Source organism: Acanthochromis polyacanthus, chromosome 23, assembly GCF_021347895.1.
Source record: "Acanthochromis polyacanthus isolate Apoly-LR-REF ecotype Palm Island chromosome 23, KAUST_Apoly_ChrSc, whole genome shotgun sequence".
Lineage (NCBI taxonomy): Eukaryota > Metazoa > Chordata > Actinopteri > Pomacentridae > Acanthochromis > Acanthochromis polyacanthus.
In genome coordinates, this window is record NC_067135.1 from 18,226,798 (window position 1) to 18,240,689 (window position 13,892).

General features: G+C 40.7%; 2 protein-coding genes across 3 annotated transcripts; both read left to right on the plus strand.

Moving 5' to 3' along the window:
• Positions 1-675: 675 nt before the first annotated feature.
• On the plus strand, positions 676-6,123 carry LOC110952736 (RNA-binding protein 4.1-like). The gene is made up of 4 exons (XM_022196434.2): positions 676-794; positions 2,622-3,051; positions 3,950-4,698; positions 4,872-6,123. Exons 2-3 carry the CDS (start codon positions 2,640-2,642, stop codon positions 4,681-4,683), a joined length of 1,146 nt encoding a protein of 381 aa, XP_022052126.1. The 5' UTR covers positions 676-794; positions 2,622-2,639; the 3' UTR covers positions 4,684-4,698; positions 4,872-6,123.
• A 1,132-nt stretch (positions 6,124-7,255) lies between these two features.
• LOC110952735 (RNA-binding protein 4.1-like) lies at positions 7,256-13,337 on the plus strand. 2 transcript variants are annotated; one of them, XM_022196433.2, is made up of 3 exons: positions 7,256-7,567; positions 9,020-9,443; positions 10,197-13,337. In XM_022196433.2, the coding sequence occupies exons 2-3, from the start codon at positions 9,038-9,040 to the stop codon at positions 11,054-11,056; spliced, it is 1,266 nt and encodes a 421-aa protein (XP_022052125.2). In that variant the 5' UTR covers positions 7,256-7,567; positions 9,020-9,037; the 3' UTR covers positions 11,057-13,337. The 2 variants fall into 2 exon arrangements, with proteins under 2 accessions (XP_022052125.2, XP_051800080.1); XM_051944120.1 differs by having other exon boundaries at positions 7,262-7,567; positions 9,020-10,340.
• The last annotated feature ends 555 nt before the right edge of the window (positions 13,338-13,892 follow it).

The window sequence follows — 13,892 nt, forward strand, 5'->3', positions numbered from 1 at the left end:
GTACAATAGGGAGTAGGAGACATATTTGCTGTTGATCTATCAAAATTATGGTATCTTATATTGAGATTTTTGGTGATCATTTTTATTTGTTTTTTCACCTAGTCTTAGTTGATAACATGGGAATGATTTGTTTTCATTTTGTGATGCTTGTGAGGCCTTATACGATTGATTCCTGGTTTCTGTGCTGGTAAATCACTTCGTAAAGAATCCACAAATAAATAAACAACTGAGAAAAACTGGTGTAAGTGTAAATTGTAGTATTTTACAGTCTAACCACAAATACTATAACACTCGCCATCATTTGTAAAGTGAACATTACGAAACATGTAAACAAATGAAATACAAGAAAAATTAAAAATATGAGATATAAAAATGTTTTTTCACATGTTAAAGTATTGTTTGGAAGCACTGAAAAGCTCCTTTTTTAATAGCACCAGGTTTTTATGCAATTCATGTATGAAATAGTTTTTTCAGCTGATTTACTGATAAGAAAATAACACAAACTAAGCCACATATAGTCATATAACTTACCTGCAGCTACATTACAAAGTGAGAGAGCAGGAAACCTCAGTTTCTAAAAACAAACAAAAAATACATTAAAATTATATTTGAACGTGATACAGTTTTCTCAAAGATCCATGAAAAATACTGTTCATAACACAGTGTATGCTTCCGGTCAGCTGGTGGCGGTAATGAAGCAGGTTGAGGAAGTAGAAGAAGCGACAGCAGCATTACGGGTGTAGCATCGCCATTTCACTCTTCATTCATTGATATCGAGGCCTACGTTGCTTTAGGTGAGTTAGAAAGTTTCAGGTAGAGGCATGAGGCCCAAATATACTTTAGAAGGTTGGTGATGGATAACTGTATTTGTATTGCTGATCTAGAGGCTCTGTGGAAGGACGTGGGCTGAAATAACGGGCTAACGACTGATGTGGCTAACATTTTAGCTTCCTGAGCTCATCTCACGCCATTACAATTTTTTGTCGACGAATTGCGAAGTTTGCTTATTGAGCATTATTGACTAACGTTGTCTTACTAACGAGCAAGCTGTGCAGTCCTGCGCTTTGTAAGTAATGTAACATACACATGTAAGCCTGCTAGCTTTAAGCTAACGTTGGCCTTATGTTTACATTTTCACGTTAGCAAGAGACAGAAAGTGGTTGATGTGAAATTAGCGTGTTTCAGAACTAGAGTGAAGTTTGAAATGGAGGCACATTATAGTCGTATCGTATGAAAAACTGCACAGCTAGCTGACAGTATAGTTCTTGTGTTTATTACCTTTAATGCCAAAAAGGCCTGGCGACGTTAGCCGATAGCTGCTATAGACCTCCCGGACAGGAGAGGCGCGCATGACGCGGGGCCGTTCACACACTGAAGTTTCCCAAATTCAGTAGGTCTGACCATCTTATTTGGTTTTTAAATGTAGTACACAATTGTAATCTTAGTTGTTTACAGTGACAAACCAGTCCAACCTGTGGCATACGTCTTACAGGAAACAACTGAGTTCTAATACAAGTCTATAGTAGAGCTGTAACCACTAATGGAATAATTCCCAACTATTATCTTTATCAGCTGCTGTTTTGCTAATTGGTTGTGCATAATTTAACAGAAAACAAAATCTGAATGTGTTTTTTAATTCCAGCTTCTTACATTTGAATATCTGCTTTGTTTACTCCTGTGTGCCTAAACTGAATATCTTTGTGTTGTGGACAACAACAAAACATTTCAGGATGTCATCTTTGGCACTGGAAAGAATTGACCAACATATTTCATCATTTTCTGTCATTTTATAAACCAAACAACTCATCAGTTTATTCAGAAAATATATGACAGATCAATTGACCATGAAAGTAACCGTTCTCTCCAGCCCTACTATATAGTGAAGTGTGCATTTGACACTTGAAGTTGCTTATTGTTAGTATCCATAGTATCATGTCTGTACAAACACCTCTTTAAATGAGCTTTCATTTAAGTGAATGCAGAAACAGCCTCCTAGTGTCAAACTCAGACATCAGTTTGACCAGTAAACAGAAGGGCAAGGGGAAATTGAGTATAAACTAAACTTATTTTAAGTTTGAGGGGAATGTGACACAGTCCCATGCAGTTCTTCGCCTGAAACTTCTACAGTTTAATAAAATGGCTTTGCAACAAATTCAACCTCTTTAAAGGTTAGAACGGTCATTTTTTAAAAATGCAATTCTCCTTGTATGATAGTCAAGCTTTTGTTGATGTCTCATGTGGAAGAACTCCATCACATTTTAAATCTGCTGCAGTGAAAACTGAACTAAAACTTATTTTAAAAAAAATAAGCTGAAACCAATTAATTTTGCAATATCTGTCAAAAAACTCACAAGTAACATTTTCTCTATATTTTTTAACACTACCAATGACCATACAATTGAATCAGCTCATCTATACACTTTAAGTGGAAACTAATAGTGTGACCTTCTGAAATAGGATGTGTTGTAGGAATGTTATGAGACAATATTAGTTATTAAAGTGGCATCTTAATATATTTAATTACCGCTTGTCATTTTTCACTGACAGACATCCCTTTTAAAGTAATAAAAACGGTTTGTGTTTATGTAATGGTTATTGACATATTCTTCTACATCTTCTAGGATACACAAAACGTCATCATGGTGAAAATTTTTATCGGCAACCTCGCCTGCAATACCACGCCTGAGGAGCTGCGAGAACTCTTCGAGAAGTACGGCAAAGTCACAGAATGCGACATTGTCAAAAACTATGGATTCGTACACATGAGCAACATGACCGAAGCAGAGGAGGCCATTCAAAACCTCCATCAGCACCAGTTGCACGGCTGGCGCATGAATGTGGAGCTGAGCAAAGGGAGGCCCCGGTCCACCACCAAGCTGCACGTCAGCAACCTTGGGGAGGGAGTCAACAGTGAAGTTCTGCGGGCCAGGTTCGAAGAGTTTGGCCCGGTGGTGGAGTGTGACATAGTGAAGGACTACGCCTTTGTTCACATGGAGCGGATTGATGATGCCATGGACGCCATCAGTAAGCTGGACAACACAGCCTTCAAAGGTGAACTCTTGGGCAGGATAGAGCTTCTTGTGTGTGCTGTCTGTAGACGCAAGTTGGGTTCTGTTCTGTCGCTGACCAGTAAAACAGTCTTGCCTGATATATTTCCACATAAAAACAGTAGCTGATCTTAGCTTTAATTCCCAAATGGACTGAAAAAAATATTGTAAAACCAGTGGCCCTGTAGCTTGTGAATTCAGGGTTTCTGCAGGACGTTAAAAAGCATTAATAGTCATTAAGTCGATTTTGCGAAAATTGAGGCCTTAAATGGCATTAAAAATCATTAAATTTGATTCTCAGTGGCACTAAAAATTCTTTCTGCAGTTTTTCAAGAAAAGTATTTGATAATAATATCGTAATATGTAATTCTAGACTGCGATTCGTCAGATGTGTGCATCTGCGTAAACATGACGAAGAATTGCTATAATGGCTCCAGCCGGTCGGGTACCGTCAGGCTGGACCAGGCGGAGGAGAGCTGGGAAATGAGGAAATGCATATTCCAGCAAAAATGGCTAAATAACGTGGCATTCAGAGAATGACTGCAGCCCATAGGTGATCAGAGGTGGTTTCTGGATTCAGAAATGGTGAAATGAAGGGACAGTTTTCATAAAAATATCATCTTTTACAAAAACAATCAAACCAGTGTAATTTGCGGCATTAAAATTTTTCCAGCGTAGCATTAAAGTGACATTAAAAAAGCATTAAATTTGACTGGCTGATGTCTGCAGAGACCCTGGAATAGGCACTGAACTGACAGAAAATCACCTGCACCTTCCGCTGCAGATTGTTTCACTTCGCTCAGTCATTGTCGGTCACATGCTTTTAACGCGTTTCATAGCCGGTAAGGCCTTCTCGTGTCAGAACCCCACGGTCTCATGCGTGTCTTTTCTCTCCTTACAAGGCAAGCTGATGAGCGTACAGCTGTCCACCAGTCGGCTTCGCACTGCCCCTGGAATGGGAGATCATACTGGCTGCTTCGTCTGCGGGAAACATGGTCACTGGTCGAAAGACTGTCCAACCGGTCGGAACGGTAGCCAGAGCGATGGCACAAGAGGTGGCAGCGGCCGGGCTCCCCCACACGGTCCCCCAGGTTATGGCAGGGGCAGCTATGCGATGGCCTCACCTCCAGTAGCTGATTACTCTGCGTATAGTCAGGCTAGTTACATGGGTGGCTTGCCGCCGCCTCCCCCTCGTAGGGTTAGCAGCTATGGCTCAGAGCTGGGGGATCGATACGCCAGCAGAGCAGCGTACGCCTACGCTGACAGGTCATCAGGTTATGATCGCGACCATCTCTACAGCAGTGCTGACTATTATGACAAGTACAGAGCTCGCTCTTTCGGCTCAAGTTACTTCGAGGATCGTCGCATGCCCTATCCTCCCCCTCCTCCCCCTGCTCCCCCGACCACGCTCTCATCCAGTATAGATCCATATGACCGCCAGCCGCTGGCTCCACCTTCCTCCCAAACCACATCTGCTGCATATTATGCACAAGACCGCAGCGCACTCAGACGAGTACCAATCTCAACAGGCTACACCTATGAGCGAACACAGCTGTCACCAGTATCGGCCTCCAGGAGCTCCTACGCTGTTCCACGACCCAAGGATCATTATGCACCACGCTATACGCCTTACTAAAGCCATGGTGCCAAGGTGAGCAACGTAGTAAACAAATATGACAGTTTATTGGGACATTTTACAATAAAACGTAACCCTGAGCATTGAGATCTCAGAAATCCGCCACACTGAATCTGTCAGAGCTTTACTACGGATAATGAGGTGTTTAACCCTGTTTCTGAAAAAGGAATACTTTGCTCTCTTTCCAGGTCTGTTTGTGAACTGCAGGATTTTTCCTTTGCTGCCATTTCGTCAAACCACACGCCTCCATCAGTCTGCGTGACGTGCGGCAAAGAATACGCGAAGCAGAAATTCAAAAGAAATGTATTCAGTTGTGTCAGCATCTTCCGTGCACCTAAGATGCCAGTGGCCTGCAAACGAATCATCCTTTTAGTCACGTTTACTTAGCCTGTTTTCGGAAAGGATGATTAGCACACAGCACTGTTTGACATTTATGATGTATAAAACAATAATTTCCTCACTTGCTCTGCAGGTTTTCAACTCAGTTTTTAGTGTTTGTGTTTATTCCCCTCATCTGCTCATCACTTGAAGCAAATTATAATTGTTTGGCTTCTGTTCTATATAATTTAGATGTGTTCTTGTTTCATAAATATATGGACGCTTACTTTATTTTTGAACGGGAAGTGGGTTAGTATGGATTGCTTGTAGCGCTGAAGAATCCTTTGTTCCTCTAAAGCTGATATGACTCGGTAACATGGATGTGGATAAAGAAATGTTTGACTAAAACATTTGTGAAAAAAGATCCTCATTGACATCCGACAGTGTGCTGCAGGATTCCATGACTCTTAAGGTATGTTTTATTTCAGCTAAAACCGGACATTGTTTCCTTTGTACACAAAAGGGTGACTGACGTAGTAAGCTGTCGAGTGGGAAAGAAAGCTTGCAAACCCTTCCTTCTGTAGCGCGATTCACACAAAAGACGATAGAAATAATCTATATCCAGGCAGCTGACCTGACTTGGAGTTTAGATCAGATGTAGACGAACTATCAAACATTCCAGCCTCTTCATTTCTTTCTGTTTTAATGTGTCCCCAGAATATAGAATCGATTCATTTAAAAGTGTGTAAAGCCAATATTTTTCAAATAAAAGTGTTGTTGGGTGGTACCAAAACAAGAATGTGAGCTGACGTGCATTGTGCAGTTAAGCAGCGTAACTGTTTTCTTTCCACTTGCTGACTGTCCCCCATAGTTGACGGCAGAAAATAGTTGAATTTTCCCCTTGGGTGTTTCTGGTATTCATATAATGCAACATAAGCAGATACAGAAATGTGAGGCGGGACTCAGGGTTTGAGCTGTAGGAGTTGTGAGGCACTTGTATTTTGTAGAAGGTGCCTTTGTGTGTTTTGCATACAGGTGGAATTGAAGTTTTATATTTTTCGTACTAACCAAAATGACCAGCACACATTCAAAATGATTTTTAATAAAGCCAGAATTTGGTGACGCTTTCTGCAATTCTTTGTTTGAAACCCCGTTTAAAGGCATCAGACTTCAGTTGTGTAAAGCAGCGGGCCTTGTTTTTATACACTCTGCTTTTGAGCCTGACAGTCATGATTTATAGAATTTTGTATTTGTGGGACATTAAACTACTTCAGAGATGGAAATCTGAACCAAAATCCACATACTACTACTTATTTGGTCACAAGTATTTGTACATGACATTTTATACATGCACAATTGTTTTTCAAATTGTAGACTTCTTTAATAGTAAATATTTCAGACGTCAGTCACTATTTAATCCTATTTTTCCAGGTACACATAGAAAGTGTGGGAACAACCAGTGAAAATGTCATGAAACATACTTGCACCCCAAACTCCAGTTGAAAATCCAAGCGTCAGTCATACATGCTATAGACTTGCATGGCTGAGGAGACTTCAGGTAGTAGAGCAGAGCTTTCATTTGCAGACTGGTCTCCATTCATTTTATCGTAAATAGTAATTGCATACCTATTGACATGAGTTATTATCGAAAATAACAAGGTTATTTATTTACCTAAGCCTCTGTTCAAAATCAGTATGTGTAAGTTAGATTTTATTTCATTCATTGACAAAAGAAAACAAAAACAATCCAATATAATACAAAAGTTTCAAAACTTCTAAATGAAAGGGAGCAGAAAGAAGAATAAACTTGTGTAATCTGCCCCTTTTTAACAGTTTACAATGAGCATTAAAAACAAAATGAAGTCCAAGAGGCCTGCACAGCCACTCTCACTCATAAACACTATGATACTCATCTAATTTGTTTTTTTTAAGTCTTGTGCATGATTTAGATTCTTTTGATTCCATGTCTAGATTGTTCCTTAAATTGACCCCTTTTACAGAAATGCAGTGTTCCATTATTTTGCTCGGTTTTATGAAGATCCCTGTTCCTTTTAAGTTCTGCTTACTTTCTCTTTTTGCACGTGTTCTCCACATTGGGAAGGTTCTTCCTGAGCTTTATGCATGATGTGCAGGATCCTATAATCTACTACGTCGTGAAATTCCAACCATTTTAACTGAGGGAATAATGGGGTTGTTGGATCTCTATTTATTAAAAGGATCACACGTTCGGATTTGTCCAACTGCACGAGTGGTAACACTGTTACTCCAGTGTTTGCAAACAACATGAGAAGATACTTTCTCATTTACACAACCCAAGGGTGCCAGAAATGTGTACGAAAAAGGGATGCGCCATTTTATGGTATTTTGCGTCTTGTCTTTTGTTGCTGTCCCTGTATACCGCGTGATCACCGGGCATTAGCATCTGGCGCTAGTCCCTCCCATTAAGTGCTAGCGGAGTTAACTGCATGTGTGGTCACGAGCTGCTGGAATCATAAAACGTCAGTCGGAATAGCGCCAGTCGCCATTTCATCCTCCGAGGTGTTGAGACGTTCACAGCAGCTTCAAGGTACGAATTCCATTGCCTACAAAATGAGCATTAGCCACAGGCATCTTCGTTATCAGAATTACCAAATGTACTGCAATTACCAGTGTTACCTGTTACAAAATGGTTGCTGTAAAATGTAGGCCTGACGACTCGCTAAGCTAACACACAAGCTACAGGCGTGCCATAGCCAAAAGGCGCTAAGGGGCAGGTTACATAACTTTGTAGCCGACCAAAACCCGATGCGATGACATAAACTTCTTAACTTTTGCGCTACAGTTTTTAGAAACCAGATGATTAAGCTAAAGTTTTTTTCGGTTGCTCTGTTGCTAGCAATAAAAGCTAACTAGCTCGCTGCGCGTGCTATGAATGGAGAAAATATGACGCGAGCCGCTGCGTCCGCGTGAGGATAAAGGTGGTTGTACTTAAGTGAAATCCACATCACTATCCTCTGCGATTGTTGTTGAATCCCATAATGTGACTTTTAATTGTTGTACTGAAAATACTTTCAAACCATAATGCTAGAGAAACTTATTCTTTTTTTAATTTATACTTCTCTTGCAGTCAAAGAACAGTATGTGAGGACGCAAGGCGCCCCGTAGCGGGAGAGTTATAGCTTTGGCTAAGAATTAATTCATTTAACAAACATTTCTGCTTTTCAATGAGCTCTTTTCCCGTTATCCCCACCTCATTTGTTCTGTTATACAATTAAGTAATATTTGAAATGCTGATGGTTGTAATATTACAACCTGACTTAGAGACTTGTGAGGATTCTGTCTTGTTAGCAGGGTTAATTACACCACAAATTATAAATAATAATACATTTTATTACCTCCTCCAGGAGGTTATGTAATCACCAGAGTTTGTTTGTGTGTCTGTGTGTCTGTGTGTCTGTTTGTCTGTTAACAGCATAATTCAAAAAGTCATGGACGGATTTTCACCAAATTTTTACAGGATGTCCGGAAGAGTAAGAATCGATTAGATTTTGGAGGTGATCCGGATCACCGTCTGGATCCAGGATTTTTTGAAGGTCGAAGGACAATTGAGAGATAGCCACCAGGATTCTTACTCTTGCTCTTCCGGACATCCTGTAAAAATTTGGTGAAAATCCGTCCATGACTTTTTGAGTTATGCTGTTAACAGACAAACAGACACACACACACACAGACGGACAGACAAACAGACAGACACACGGCATGGCGGAGGTATGCGCTCTCCGAGTGCTTTTCTAGTTTGTATAGCGTTTTTTTAAGAGTACTCAGACACTTTACATAGTACATTATAAAATCAGAAAACCTTAAAACAGAGAAACATCATGAAACAAGTGTTACAATTTTATTGTTCTCCATTGTGCAGAAAAACCTTGTGAATGTACATCAACAACTAAGTTTAAGAAATAGAACATTGAAATTTTAATTTAACATCACTGATTCAATAGAATTGTGTTGATGATTATTTTCATTTCTTCCCCCTTAGTGAAGTGAAAGTTCCACAATGGTGAAAATATTCATTGGGAACTTGTCACCAGACACTACATCAGATGAACTTCGTTCTCTCTTTTCCCAATATGGCAAGATTGCAGAATGCTCTATTGTCAAGAACTTTGGCTTTGTACACATGGATGACAAAGCAGAGGCAGAAGAAGCTATCCGCAACCTTCACCACTATGAGCTGAATGGCCAACCTATGAATGTAGAATTGAGTCGTGGCAAGTCAAGAGGATCGACCAAACTACATGTTGGAAATATTGCCTGTACCAATCAGGAGCTGAGGGCCAAGTTTGAAGAGTTTGGCGCTGTGTTGGAGTGTGACATAGTGAAAAACTATGCCTTTGTTCATATGGAGCGAATGGAGGATGCCATGGAGGCCATTAATCAGTTAGACAACACGGCTTTTAAAGGTGAACTCTCGGGCTGGGCTTGATGGGGAGTTAAATTAGATTAGAGTTTTGGTATCAAGAATATTTAATTCTGATCTTCTAAAATGACGGGTAAGTTATGGATGCAGCACAGGTGAGTAAAAAGAGACAAGAAGGAGTAACGGTAAGCTACAAACAGAAAGGCAGCATTCTTTTAAAGCTGGTATCCGTAATGTCATTGGTAATATCCTTCTGTGTGATGGACACAAACAGGTTTTTAATCCACATATGGACAGTTTAACACCGGACACAATGAATAATAAAGTAACTGTATTTTACAAACCATACTCAAGTGAGTAGGCCCAGCAAGGGCTGGATTTACATGGAAACAAACGTGCATGTGGTTACGTTCATATTTCATTTGGTTTCTGCGCACAGTCATATCGACGTGCATTTATCCATGCGATCACAAATTTATGGCTCTACGGGTGAGGTCCACGCGAAACCTCGGTAACATGGGCAGATAATGAAATTTAACTCTCACTAACAATTTAATTTCAGCAACCTTTAGCCCGTGCAAGTGGTGCGGCATGTGTGGAAAGTTACGGATTTCAGCTTTAATGACCGTATTTTCATAGATCAAGTCATAAATTGTCTCATTACTTTAGTATAGAGTAGATGTATAACAGACTGATGGGTTAGGAGACTTGACACTACTTGTCACCCAGAAAATGTTAAACATGTTATTTAAAATAAGTGCAGGCACAAGTCCTTAATGAGTCTTTTCTTTTTAAGGCAAACTGATGAGCGTGAAGCTTTCGACTAGCCGCCTGCGTACTGCGCCGGGAATGGGAGACAGATCGGGTTGTTATCGTTGCGGGCAGGAAGGCCACTGGTCCAAAGAATGCCCTCTAGACCAAAATGGCTACCACAGAAACGGCTCAGAGCCACAATCTGATGGATACAATGCCTCGAGATTTGCCGGGCGTGGTCGCAGCAGGGGTTATCATCCGGACTTCACTGGCGAGCCCGATTATGGTGGCAGCTATGCTCCTGTGCATGGTTTTTCCCGGGGTCAAAGCAGCAGCAGCAGCATGGCAGGGTACAGAAGAGGTGCTGGCTATGAGAGCGCAATGAGATACGCGCCACACCCGGGTTATGGCATAAGTGCTGTTGCTGATCATAGCATGGCTCGGATGTATGACAGCGAGGCGGCATACAGGGGCAACAGCTCACTCTATGGCGCGGTACCAGCCTACCCGATGCGACGGTCGTCTTATGAGGAAAGGGATCCGTACGGGGTCGTGGACTACTACGAGAAGTACAGGGCCAATTCTTATGGAGGCAGTTATTTCGAGGAACGCCGCGGTGTCCCCTTGCCTGCTCCAACAACATCCACTTCCACGGCTATAATGAGAGAACGTCTGCCCCCCTCTAGCCTCGACCCCTACGAGTGCCCTCCCCTCCCTCCTCCACCAGCCCCAGTCTCCTCATACTACGCACGTGACCGGAGTCCGATTCGGAGAGTCGCTGCCGAGGCAGATGGATACGCATATGAGCGTTCGCGCCTTTCCCCAGTGACCGCCCTTCCAAGAAGCTCTACCTATGACCATACGCGGGATCCCGCCGCTGATCGGGCACGGTATACATACTAATCCTTGTTCCTTAAAGCCAGGTGACAGCTGACTCACATTTTGAACGTAGGATAGCCTAAGTGCCATTGGAATCATTGAAATTTAAACATTAAGCAGTATGTAAATTTTCAAGTCAGCCCTCTGTGTAAATGAGGTGTGTGGGTGGGTAGCAGGAATAAGGTTCTAATAAATTTAGCCTATATTAGTCATTAAGTAGATTTCAGTGTGAACGGTTGAATGCATTCACATCATGCTATGATCTCATTCCAGGTTATGCTTCACCGTGCAGTACAACTAATGGCTCAGTAACAGTGAGGGAAAGGACTATTTGATCTCTTTCATGATTGAATGATTTTGGCCACATATAAATAAATAGGTCGCTTATTTCTTTCCTAGTAGGTTTATTTTAACTGTAAAAGAGATGATATAAACAAAAAACATCCAGAAAAATGCATTATGTGACAGTTATAACTTAATTGCCAGTTGATCCACCAGGAAAACAAGACTTGGTACCTGGTGGAGTAACCCTAGTTGGCAAGCACAGACATCAGATGTTTCTTGGAGGTATTGTAGACCACTCCTCTTTGCAGATTCTCCCCAGATTCTTAAGGTACTGAGGCTGTTGCTTAGAAACACAAACAACTCCATAGATTTTCCTAATAATCTGGAGATTGGCTAGGCTAATGACCTTAATGTGCTTCTTCTTCTTGAGCCACTCTGGTTGTTGCCTTGCCCATATGCATTGAGTCATCATCTTGCTGGAAGACATAAGTTACTCTGGCTCAGGAAGGAGGTTCTCACCTAAGATTTCTCGGTACTTGCCCCCATTCATTGTGTCTTTGATGCAGTACAGTTGTCCTGCACGCTCGACAGCCCCAAAGCCAAATGCTTCCACCTCTGCTTGGCTGTAAGGATGGTTTTCTTGGGGTCATAGTCAGCAATCTTCTCTCTCCTAACACAGTGAAAATTGATGCCAAAGAGCTCAATTTTGGTCTCATCTGACAAAATGACATTCCCTTAAGTCTTCTTAGTATTGTTCAAATGTTCATTGGCAAACTTCAGACAAGAATCTACATGTGTCGTCTTGGGCAGGGGGACCGTGTAGGCGCTGCAGGATTTCATTACGACGCACTGAGACGCAATAAGAACCCAATGGTGTTCTTGTTGTCTGTACTCCCAGCTGCCTTGAGATCATGAACAAGTTCTCCCCGTTTAATTATTGGATTATCATTGGCCTTTCTGACTGCATGAGGTGAGATCTTGGTACAGTCAAAGATGCAATGTGCAACTCTTTAGACAGGTTTCTTTTACACATGTGCATGTACCCAGTTCAGATTACTAGTTTCTGAAGCAGAATGGGCTAATATGTGTGCCTCATGGCCACATAACTAATCTGAGTGCCAGAATTGTTGCTGGTAAGAAGGGAATCAAATACTTACTCCCCCTTGATCAAATTGAAATTACTTTTTAACTGTCATATAATGTGTTTTCTGGATTTTTTTTTTTGTTTTTTTGTTGATACTCTGTCTCTTACAATTAAAATAAACCCACTACTAAAATTCTATTCTGCTTCTTTTTTTGTATGTGGCTGAAATCATGAAGCATGCAAGGGATCAAATACTTCCTTCACTGTAAACGGCTTTCATTGTGTTATTTCCATGTTTTCCCGTTGGTACAGTTCTGAGATGACTTAGCCAGTGTAGAAGTGCAGATACGATGATTATCTGCAACCTGGTTCCATTCAGCCATTCATATTGTAAAAAATAAAAAATTAATCTTTGTTCCTTCTCAAAGTAGATACATATTCATATACTCTTTCAATGCTTTGAAATTAAATTAGTGCATGGTGCATGTTTTATAGGTGAGTCTTACGTTAAATTGTATTCAGCGACATTTAATATGTTACTATGTGCATTTTAGTGTATTTGTGTTAGTAGAAGTTCACATTGTTAGTGCATATGTGAAGCAACAGCAAAAAAGCAAAACAGTTGTGAATACTGTATGCTTCTTCACCTGCTTGTACCAAATATGGGCTTGTGCAGACTTCAAACTGGTTACGCTTTTGGATTTAGGTTATGTCAACAATTTGTGAAATGAAGTCAACTTTTTTTTTATTAAACTGCATTTTAAGCTTGCTTTTTGTTTTGTCGTTAGTAGGTGCATTACTTAAATTACATTTACTGTCATGACCATGAGGCTGCACATTTTTAACATGTGGTAATGTCATAAGTAAATGTCTTCAATTGCCTATTCTGTGTCCCTTGATTTCTCACTGTTAGATTAAAAGTAAAGTCTGTCGGAAGTTTGAAGACTGTCGTGTGTTTTGTGCTGAGTCTTCTGATAAATAGTGAAGACTGGTGTACGCAGCTAAGTGCACGAGTTACTCCAACCAGAAAGTGGAGGTGGGTGATGCTGATGGATGAAGACTTTGCCAATAAATGCGAAAAGTTGCACCTTACAGTAAGGCAATGGATGTTACTGACAGAACAGCATGGAGTGTCATGCATTAAATTGATGCATATATTACCTGTTTAACATGTACACATTTTATTATGAATTACTAGACACAAGTATTCCTGTTGATGGGTATTTTTTATATTTATTTGTAATTTTTACATTTTGGCAGAGTCCCACAAATTTGACTCTTGTTTTTATTAAAGAATATTTAATTACGCGGATATTTAAGATATTTTTACATTCAGAGCGATGGATAAAATTTAACGATAGGATAAATTTGTTGCCTCGTCAAAAATGGGTCAAAAGATAACAGATTGATAGTTATGTTAGCCAGTAAATGCTCAGAATGAAACAGAGGCGGGGCGTGGTCTGACCAATCAGCATGCATTATACTGCAGCG